Genomic DNA, 11879 nt, shown 5'->3' with positions numbered 1-11879 from the left:
AACCCAGAGATTTATTTATGATGACTCTACGCTGCTCTTTTGCTTGGATTTTTCCACAAACCTCCATGTTCCTGATTCTGAAAAGATCATTTGTCGTTGAGGTTGAAAAATACATACCAAATGAAAACTTTTATTTTGTGAAAGTTGGTAAGGATTAGGATTTTTTCTCTTTTTATTTACTTGTCTGCTGGGCTACTATGAATAAAAGCCTAATAACCTGGACACAAACTCTGCTTGTCCTGGGCATCCAAGAAGCTGATTTGTTCACTGCTCTTAGGAAAGCTTTATATTAAGGTTCTCTAAGCAAGATTATTTAGAGTTGCTGGCCTGATATATTTTTTTCATCTGAGCACATGCCTGTTGTTTTAATGACTGGTTTCTCGGTTCATTTTTAATGTGGTAGTTTTATATAACACTCATTTTTACTCTCTGATTTATCAAGAGATAGCTCTAGCATCTTTGCATATACAGTATATTAGACTAAGATTGGTTTGTATGCTTAGTATAAGTCTATGTAATTGGTATTGGTTTTGATGAGCTGTGAAATCAAGTGGTTTTCTTACCGTTATGTGGTTTTGAATTAATATTGAAAACTGGAAAAAAAATGTGGAAATGAACACTTGAGTTTGAGTTTCCCAGTCATATAACCATCTTTATTTTGAACCTGAAGCAAGAAGAATAAACCCATACTTCTCTGTCTAATTATCTTCAAACGCTCTTCTTTTGTCTTCAGTGTTTTTTTTTTTTGTACAAGTTATGTTGTCGCTTCACTAATCAGCCCATGGAGATAAAATCTGTGAAACTTCTTCCTGTCTGATTTAATGTCTCTAGCCTTGTGACAAGTGTCTGGTCTGATGAGCTGGCATCAGCTAAATAATTTACTACATGTGACTACATGTGATTGGATAAGCCACAAGAGAGGATCTGCTACAGAAGCTGAGCTGGTTCATGTTCAGAAATCTGGAGTCGCTAATCTACAGCCTTTTTTTCATATATTGATCACTCTACTACAATATTTTTCAGTTCAGACCACTGAAATCTTTTCCTTTGTTCACATCCAGTGACCCCTAGGCTGGAAGGTAGTCTTTGGAAGGCCTTGACTACCAGTCAGATATAAAGCAAACATTTGGTGATTCTTTTAAATAACATGTGGGCTATGGTACCCTTTATGAATCACTGTTGTGGTGCAATCTAGGAATCTAGTGGCATCTCAGCTGGTAGAGGCTTGTTTAATTTCGGATAATGCTGTCAATCAAAACATCTCAATGCCTCAGGCAATTGAGAGGAATAGAATCCTGGCTCATTCATCACACCTTTTGGGGAATGACTCTGGCCTTACCATAAAGATCTAAAAGATGTCATAAAGAAGCCTAGATCTTAGATCAGATTTCTGGATTACGACTGATTCAGGACTAGAGAAGTGGCTCTGTACCTGCAGGTCTACATTTAGACTCTCTGTTAATGTGCTTCAGTGGAGCATAAGCCACTGCAGTGCTATAATCCTATCAGCAGATGCCCATTGCACCCTCCTAACACTCACATAGTGATCCAGGGAAGGGTCTGTTCAGCCATGCTGAGGTTTCCATGACCTGTTTGCTAACAGTATTATGTAAAAACAACCAATACTTAGTGATGATGTTTGGATAATTAAATGTAATAAATTTTATGTAACCTTAATATGGAAATATGACAAAAGGTAGCACAGTTTTTGTTAGAAAAGCGTTGTCTGTATTGAATTTGATCTGTTGCACCAGCATCACCTCTTTTGCAGTTAACATTACTATCACATTTTGGGAGCTGGTTGTCGGCAAATGCATTCAAGATTTGTGTGCTCTTTGGAGAACCATGTACTGCAGATACACAAACATGTTGATGTCTTACATATATATAAAGCACGCTTCTTAAAACAAGTACCTAACTATGTGTGCATATGTTAAATGTTAAGATTTTGGCATGAGCGTTGTCTGTTGGAGAGAACATAAGTGTGGGGCCTCTGTAGTAGTGCGCGCACACACACACACACACACACACACACACACACTCACACACACACTTACTTGCACATAGATTCGGGGCCGCTCACTTTTTTTGTTTGTTGCTTATCCACAATGACAAAACGCATCCATACGTGCATGCACACAATACACTTCCACCATGATTAAAAAGCTCGCACACTTTAATGGAGAGCTGACTGTCATGGGCTTTTATGCACACACACACACACACAAAATACCAAACACACAGGCACTGGCTCGGAGCAGAGGAGCAGAGTCCAGCGCATGGGGCGTTTGTGCTGAGCTGGTCTGGCCGTCAGGTTGAATAAACTTGTGGACAGCTGACTGGACATGGCTATTCATCGGCATGAGAAAAGAGCACAGAGAGAGAGAATGGATCACTGGCTTAGGGCTGCATGTCACAGATATGAGCCTATGTGTGCTGTTTCCTTTCTATTTCAACCTCTACTTCATGTGTGTGTATAGACATATATGTGTCTATATATATATATATATATATATATATATATATATATATATATATATATATGTATATATATATATATATATATATATATATATATATATATATATATATATATGTGTATATATATATATATATATATATATATATATATATATATAATCTCATGGCACATAGTTTTAAACATTTCTTTTACAGAATTAATTGCTCAGTTTATTGATGACTGTAGAAACTGATGTGCTGAGTCAGATTGTACTGCTTTTATAAGAGAGAAGCAGAAGTAGCTGCTACTGCAGATGTATCAGATGAAATGCAGAGCTCAGACAGTGGGGAGGGTGAACCTAAGGTTGCATGTATCCCAGAGTAACAGCAACCGTGGAAACCGTTAGAATCATAAACATCCCATCATACCCCAAACACTAACAAAGGCTGTAACTGGGGAAAGGATGCTGATCAGGTCCTGACAGTATTCTGAATTTAAATGCTTCAAATGCCACTCAAATGCATTTGACCCAGTGCAATGGAAATATATGGAAAACATTCAGCTTGTCTTTTAGGAACTTAACTACAAGGATGTGGGCATGAAGAATCTTAAAATAAGGCACACATTTTCCCTCTAGATGTGAATTCCAACATTTTTTGCTATACAGATGTCCACATTTGTAAATGGATAGTATAAAATCCCAACAAAAAAATTGTATATTGTTATGAATATGGTATAATCACACAGCGGCCCTGATTTAATAAGAACTCACATAAGGAGCATTGATTTTTATGTGAAAGTTTGTGGGTGTGTTGGTGATTTACAGGGAATAATTGCATAAATGACTTCAAATGAAAAGGTGGAGTAGCAAACAATTGGTTTTTAAGTTTTTTTGCTTGTGCTAGTTGCACTTGAGAGCCGTGACAAATTCAAATCTCAAGGAGACTCCAGGAATAGTAACCAAAACTGAAACTCAAGTATAATAAGCAATTGAAAACTATATATTAAAAATATATTTAAAAAAAGTGTAGACTCAAATTTACATAAGTTAATAAGGTATATATGTAAATACAAAAAATGCTCTCTTTTAATGCTACTTTTAGATATAAGACATAATAACAATAAACTTTCTCATTATTAAGACTTTAATTTAAGTAAATGGTATAATTTTGATGGAAACTGGTGGAATTGAGCTTCTGCAAATTTAATACCTGCCCTTCAGTTGTATTAAATTATGCATGCAATATCTATTCCTTTCAGGCTGTAAATCAAAACTCAAACTGCAAAACAATATTTAATACAATACTGATATCAGAGCAAGAATGGTCTGATATCCAATTTGATGACTAATATGCAGTACGATGATGGACTTTATTCCCTGAGTATTTTTTTTCAACCCAGATATCAACCCAGGCTAATATTGGCCCTATACTGATACATAGTAGTGCATGTCTAAATAAAATACTGAAAATAATAGAAATGTGAATGTCAAACATATAAACAAGACAAAGTAAAACCAGACGTAAAATAGAAAACAATGAAACAATGTCTGGCTTATAGTCCATGTCAGCTGATGGTTAGAATAAAATGTTAAACTACTCATTTTTGGTTGTATATTCTTGAGGAAATCATGTTTTGTGCTGCAAAAGGAAAACAAAATGAAATCAGATTATGCTGTGAGGCTTGTAACTGGAGTCATATTTGTACTCATTATGTCAGCAATCTCATGTAGAGCACCACAATAGATGCACTGCAGGGTGGGACTGTAGTGCTGCAGTGTCAACTGTTTAAATAGTGTGTATGAAACTGACAATACTCATGCTAGTGTTCTCACTGTATGCAGAATTACACTGAAAAAAGTTTTATGCACATTTGTATTTGATATTCTCTGTTTTGGGATGAATACCTGGTAAATTCCTTTACTAGTTTTGGCTCCTGTGGAGTTTTCTGCTATTTATTGCACTTTTACTGGTGGTGTTGGCTCAAAGAGCTCAAAAGATGGACCAGAAAACAGCGGCCCTAAAGTTTCCTTGAATATGTATAGTTCCTTGATGTGTGAATTATGCTTTATTCCTGTGTGTGTGTGTGTGTGTGGAAAGCATGAGGCTCTGGTTAACAAACAGGAGTGAACAAAGAAATCCCTTCACCATGTGAAAGCAGCACCACTGAGATTCATGTGCTGACTGAATAGAAACTGTTGTAACTTTTAGCCTCACGGATTTATCTCGTGATCACATCTGTAATCTGGAATTTTTGGTTTGCAATTCAAACCAAGAGCATTGCTGTCAGTCAGCTCTCTCTCTTTCTCCCCAGTTACAAACCCCTAGGGTGTATTCCTCTGAGACACTTTGGTGGCAACCATTGGTGCGCTCGGGTATAATATATAGTACAGTGTTAGTCTCAGTTTCTCAGAGTCCTCATCTAGACCACCATTAGAATTTAGGGACTGAAATGAGATGGTTCCTCCTTTGTCTTCCTGTGAAGCTGAGCTTCAGCCTCAGTCCTAGCACAGGCCAGACCCTAACAATGGCACTGCCTTACTCCCTGCTGCTAGGAGGAGGTACAGACATGAACTATTGTGACAGTTGTGGTGTGAGGCACACAATGCCATTGCGGACTGGGGGATTTGAGATCCTCTGGATAGTTTCAGAGATGGAAAGGGAGTGCCTACCGAGAATGAGTAGAGGATGAGTACAGTGAGGACTTCATGATAGTAAGGGTTGGGGAAAAAATCAATGAAACAACACCAAATGTTGGATCGAATCAATGATACATTACCAAATGTTAATTAGGTAGAGGTTACTATGACCTATGAGGTTATATGAGACCCAAGCTCCTTAAAGCCACAGTCGGAAAATGCTGAAACAGCACTGCAGCCACTCCTAGTTAAAACATATGGTCCATTTCAGCAGGATTATTGTTATCATTAGAAAAATGTTATATGGTAGCAGTACTAAAAGACTGGCTTATTTATTCCACAAAATAAGCAAGTCACTGATCCATGTTCCTTCTTGTGATTTTTTTGGGTCAGGTGGAAGGGTAAGGGTGAGTTTTACAAACACAAAGCACTTAATCAAACAGGATACAGAAATTCTTCGGCATTTGGCTTGTCTCCAGTAATTTACTTTCCCCTTGTCTTGCCTGTCCTAGATCACATTGTAGTTGGATATCTGTCTCTGAGCATCTGGGTACACAGAGCATTTGGATAAGGACACACACACACCCACACACACACACACACAGAAACAGAAGCTCAATTTGAAAAATGCACTGATCCTGCATTGATAGAGCCCCAAGATGAGCTCAACTGTCTGGGGATAAGTAGGTCAGCAGAGCTGAGGTAAGCCCTCAGAGAACAAGCACGATTGAATAATAACCCCACTGCTGTTGTTTTGCGTGTTTGTGTGTGTGTCTGTCCTCTTATACATGTCCCAAACCTCCCAGTAGCATTGCAACTGGAACTTGATGTTTTTGTGTGTTTATGTACCAAACAACTAAGCATTGTTCTCATAATTTAGGATTTCAGTGGATATCCTGTTGATAATCTTCATGACTTCCAGCGAAAAATACATGAACATTAAATTGACTGAAAAATTTAACTGTATTATGAAATACTGTAACTCTTATTTGTACAGTTTAGACACTTTATGCACCCTCACCACTAAAAATGAACTGCTGTTAGTTTATGTAATGTTTTTATTTTTTCACAGTCTGTTTTCTCTGAGTCAGTCGAGTGCTGCGTTTTTCTGTCCGAGTGTGTGGTGAAATGCAGTTGTTTTATAATGGATTATTGATTGGTTAGAAAGAGGCAGGGATGGCCCTGAGGCTTCGTCCCAGCCCAGCTCCTCTCCTGTCCTGCTCATGGGGAATGCAGTGCTTAATGCCTCAGTACACACACACACACACACACACACACACACACACACACACATGGTTTAAGTCTGTAAGCACACAGCCATCACTCGTTCTGACTTCAGGGGGAAGCTGAACTGGGACTAGGATGAGACTGGCACCACTGTCCTTAAGACAAAGCCTTACACGCTCATATACACCAATAAACATTTTTAAAGACAGCATACAAGTCTGTACACACCATTCTTAAACTCCTGAACCTTTAAATAAACATGTGATACGAGGAAATAATCTCAAAGCAGACACTCTGTGTAGACTTTATTCAGTGAGACTACTCCCTTGAAAATGAGAAATCGTTTGTCTGTTTAGAGCAAATGAAAAGCAAGACAAAAGGCAGGAAATCCTCAGTTCCTGACAGGGGTATGCGATTACTGATTACAAATATTCCCTGTCCTCCTTGATGGAATGGCTGAAATAATTTTGCTCACAAATAGCAGTTTTTAAGGTGCTTGTTTGGGCATGGAGAATTTGTAAAAAGATTGAGTAGAATAATATATTCTGGAAAACAAAAATCCATGTTTCGTTTGGTCTGTTGGTAAGGGCATTAGAAAGTTCTCTCTGTGCTTCTGTCTCTTTGAAACATCAGACTGTCAGAAGTGCTTACATGGTGCAGTCAGGCAGCTCCTCATCTAGGCCCCGAAGGTAGCTCACATAATGACACATTAGACATACTAATGATGTTTGCTCTCCCCTGCTCTCCTTCTTGTTAAATAGTGTATCAATAGAGTCCATTGTGCGTAGTATACCGTGTCCAGTTACACCTCACTGATCACATCTTAAACTTGTATAGAGGAAAAAGTAAACAAAAGACTGATAGCACTTAACCCCACATAGTCAAGGGTCATAGCAGTATAACTTACCCGGTGTTTGAATTCTTGTCTCATGTGGATATGATTGCCTGGGTTAAGATGAGTAGTAAGTTTATGCAAAATAGGACATCTAAAGCCGGAAGGTGTGCACTCGGTGAGCAACATTTTAAATAGTTTTAAAGTTTGATGTGCTCCTTGTAGCGTATTTCTGCAATACAGGCCCATACACATAGCAGCAACGCCCAAGGATACATGTCTTTCAACTAATCGACCATTATACCTATTATAAGCATATATAGCACCACTCCTGTTCACATTTGTTAATGCTTGCTCATCTGTTATACAAACAAACTTATTTGATAGTCTGGCTCATTCTATAATGCTGTCCTTGTTTGCTCAACAGGTCCCAGAATGAAGCAGGCCTCCGATTGGTAAAAATGATTCCTAGCAGAAGTTCCTCCAGCTGTAATCAAGTGGAAAACAACGCAACTTTCATAAAACACTCAGGAATGATACTTTCAGCAAAGAGAACTTCCATTCAAGACGTATGACCAAAACAAACACAGATTTACTAGGACATAACAAATTGGACAGAAGGTAGCAGCAAAGCAGAATACTCTAGGTTTGACATGGAGGTTGAGCAGCAAGAGGTCACAGACAACTCCCTCTCCAAAACATCTCATAATGATCCAGATGAGGAAAAGAATCAAGTTCACAACTGTGACCTCTGTGGCAGGTCTTTTCTTTTCTTAAGCTCTCTGTCCCAGCACATGAGGAAGCACACAGGAGAGAAGCCGTACAAGTGCCCCCATTGCCAGCACCGCTCAGCCCAGAAAGGCAGCCTGAAAGCCCATATTCGCACCCACAAGATAGATGGTATGAGTCAGAGCACTGGGGGTAATGAGGAAGGGGTGCAAGATGAAGGAGACAAGGAAGGAGGAGTACCCGAGGAGCAAGGTGGTTGTTCCAGCCCAACAGAAAGTACCTCTGCTTGCAATAAAGTGGTCAGTGGCGAGGAGACCACTAAAACAAGAAAGAAAGGGGTTAAGAAAGAGAGGGCAAACAGTGAGGGAGGCAAGCAGTGCTCACTGTGTAGGAAGAGGCTCCGGAGTCAAGCTGAGCTGGAGCAGCATATGCAAGACTTTCATGATACCTCACAGGAAGAGCACTTGCAGGCAGAAACTAAAAACACACATCCCACAGAAGAAAACTCCACTGTGGAGGAAGGACCCAACATGGAGGAAGCAGAGAAAGAGAATGAGCTTGGTAAAGGGGACTTTCCATGTGATCAGTGTGACCAAGTATTCACTCAAGCCTGGTTCCTCAAAGCCCACATGAAGAAGCATCAAAACACTCGGGATCATGGCTGTCGTATCTGCGGCCGGCGATTCCGTGAGCCCTGGTTCTTGCGCAGCCACATGAAGACGCACAGCACCAAATCCAAGCCAAAGAGTGATTCTGAACTTCCTGTGACTGTTAATGAGGTGACACAGGTTGAAGCTTCCCTGGTAAACGATGTATGCTTATATGAACTATGCGCCAAGTGTGGTAACTTCTTCCATGACCGCAAGAGCCTGCGGCTCCATGAGCAAGTTCACAAGAACACCGATAATTCTACTAACGGTAGTGATGGTCTTTCATCTCCTCTCACCAAGAGACGCTTCCTAGAGTGCCTGAACTTGAGAATGGCGGGTGAGATGGAGAAGCTCTCAGACGGAAGGCTTGGCAAGAGAATCCCTGAGTTGGACCCCGTTAGCAGCTATCAGGCCTGGCAGCTGGCCACCAGAGGCAGGGTAATGGAGGTTTCTGAAAAAGGCCTGGGCTGGGAGGAGAGGTTAGCAGATGCAGATGTTGTCTATGACAAGAAAAAGGGTGAATATGTACTACTGAGGCAAGAGAAACGAAAGAAACAATTGGATGCCACTCTAAGTATTCCTAATAAGAAGAAGCGTGGGACAGTGATCCAAGGATCAAGCAACACCAGCACCACCACTGATCACCAGAGATATGGGGGCCAGACATCGATGGGGAGTGGAAGCGTGGAGAGTTTGAGCGACTCTGAATATCGTCCCTCTTCCCGCCATAGCCGTAAAAATTCCCAGAATAAGACCTCTGAGTGCTCGGAGTGTGGAAAAGGATTCCGAACTCAGCAACAGATGGTGATTCACATGCTCATAAGACATGGCAGCATGAGTGAAAGCATAAATGGGGTTTCTCTCCAAAATCTCTTTCCTAAAACACAGCCCAGTCTTTCTAAACCTGTGGACTCTGCAGAGGACCAAAGTCAGAAAATACACCCTGAAGGTACAGGTAAGGGAAGGCCACGCATATGATTTTCAATAAAATTCTTCCTGGGTCATCTAGGATGAATGAGTGATGAACTAGAATTTTATTTTACTTCAACTGCTTCAAGCTGCTAGTGCTTTAGTTTTAAGACGTTTAAGATGTGTACAAGAATTTTATGGAATATTATGGTAAGTTGTGGAAAAGTGAAGGCAACGAATTATGCTGTAGAACTCTGCCAATGTTACACGTATCTTTAGTATGACCAGAAATGGTACCAAAATGAAGCATTAATGATGGACGTGATGAGGAAGGCTAAGCCACTGCCCTATATATACAGACAGTGTTGAAATAAAGCATCCTCTTTGTTTGATTTCACAAGCTAAACTGAGCAATGACACTATTGTGTACAGACATGTCTTTCACTCCCTGCAACACAGCTGAATAGAACTGAATTTAGTGGGTTGTGTTGAATCCTCTCTTGCAGTGTGTAGAATCCAGTAAAAAGGCTTGCCGAGTTGCCAAGTAAAGAAAAACCTGTGCATGCGAACGCTGTTATACTGAAGGGTTTGCATGTGTGTTTAGACATGTGCATATTACTCCCTGTGTAATCCAGGTTCCTGAGTAATGGAGCAGGGAGACATCTTGTGGGAAAATATTGAAGCACAGTTGACTATACAACAGTGGCTCTTTTGGTTTTTCATTCAGTTCGATCACATTATTAGTAAACTCTTAGATAAGAAGTTTCCCTTTGGGTTCCAGTAAACTAAAGAGATAGTTAAGAGTTATTAGCTTCTTAAGGAATGATAATTTGAACCTTCTTGAATGGTAACGCCCCCTGTTCTTCATAGTACCTAAATGATCCTTTGGTTTGGCCCCCCTGAGAGAACCTTTAAAGATTCAGTGGACACAAGAGTTCTTAGCTTCCTAAATGAGTGGTATCTTGAAGTCTTCTGTTCTCCATTAAACCTTTAAGGTTTCCCTAAAAGGTTCTTTCTTTTGGCCCTCTGAAGGAACACTTAAAGTGTCTATGAACAACTGGCTTCTAGTTAACAAAAAAGAGAACATAGCTTCCTAAATGAGTGGTATATTGAAACCAACTGTTCTCCATAAAACTATAAGCTTTCCCTAAAGGTTTCTATGGTTTGTCCTGCTGACAGAAGCCTTAAAGGTTCTATGAAGAGCATAGGGCTTTCTTGTGTGTTTGTAGCTTCCTAAAAAAGTGGTACTTGGATCCATCTCTGAAAGGGAAGCCCTCTGTCCATGGAACCTTCTGTCCAAAGAAGTCCGCTAAAGGGTTGTTTGGTTCGTTCTACTGATGGAAAAATTAAAGGTTCCATAAAGAACAGAGGGCTTCATCTTGGGTTCTTGTTAGCTAAAGACATAGTTAAGAGGAGTTCTTAGCTTCATAAGGAGTGGTACATTTGGAAAAGGAAGCCCTCAGTTCTCCATAGAACATTTAAGGGTTCCCCCAGTGGGACAAACCAAACAACCTTTTAAGGCACATTTCTCACTAATTGTTTGCGTACAAACCCCTTTAAATCAGCTGACCTTTCTTCCCATATACGTTACAGACTGGGTCCAGTGCTAAATCCAAACAGCTGGATGTTCTGACTCCAGTTATTGCAGAGTACTAGATACCACAGATTTGTCTGATTTTTTTGCTTGCTTGACTATGGGCTTGTGTTCCTGCTTTGCATGATGCTATTTTAGGATTTCCTGTCTCAGGAAGACAACCCCTGAATTTTTTTATGTCCCTTTTTGTCTGCTCTTCCCTTTTCTACACAGAGCTTATGTGAAAACACATGCCCATAAAGCTCAGATCTTTCAAAAACAAAATGCTCAGTACAGTAATCTTACAAAGTCATTATTCCTGACAACGTTCTAACAATTGATCTGTCCTGAAACTCTCAGGTTAGTTATCTATGTATGTTTAACCTGAGGCCATGTAAATAAATGCAAGCTCAGTAAAGCACTTTTCTTTGTGTAGTTACACATAACAGTCCTTAAAGATAAAAATCACCCTGAATGACTTGCATACCAATGTCTGTAACCAATATGTGATCTTCAGTGGCCTGTCCAGCTCGCTCACCTCCTCATCTGTACACTGTGCTCAAACAGATCAGCTTCCAGAGCTTCAATGTTCATTATAATACAACCATCAAAGCCATCATGCTTGTCATTTCGTAGATTACTAACTACCTGAGCTAAATCTCTGCCTTAACTTTGTCATTAAGAAAAGAAGCTGTGATGTCAGAGCAGCAAACAACTGCTAAATTCTCACACGATTAACAGAAATACAGCACCAACCAACAAATTGCCACAAGAATCTCTAAACATATATTTAACAGAAATATAACATAGTTTAGGGTGGAGCTTTGCATTAAATGCATTCATATAACACCGGTTCAAGC

At 39.8% G+C, this 11879-nt stretch overlaps 1 protein-coding gene across 5 annotated transcripts in view; it reads left to right on the top strand.

The window, feature by feature from the left end:
- The window catches only part of znf516 (zinc finger protein 516), a 46166-nt gene that overhangs the window by 16532 nt on the left and 17755 nt on the right, over positions 1–11879 (top strand). For all 5 annotated transcript variants that reach the window (XM_053228441.1, XM_026929595.3, XM_026929597.3 and 2 more), the window contains exon 2: positions 7586–9492. In XM_053228441.1, coding sequence (XP_053084416.1) covers positions 7812–9492 — 1681 coding nt within the window. In that variant the 5' untranslated portion in view covers positions 7586–7811. The remainder of the gene's footprint in view (positions 1–7585; positions 9493–11879) is intronic.

Source organism: Pangasianodon hypophthalmus, chromosome 23 (assembly GCF_027358585.1).
Source record: "Pangasianodon hypophthalmus isolate fPanHyp1 chromosome 23, fPanHyp1.pri, whole genome shotgun sequence".
In the NCBI taxonomy this organism is placed as follows: domain Eukaryota; kingdom Metazoa; phylum Chordata; class Actinopteri; order Siluriformes; family Pangasiidae; genus Pangasianodon; species Pangasianodon hypophthalmus.
Note: the sequence above shows the minus strand (reverse complement) of the source record. Positions and strands in the feature narration are given on the sequence as shown.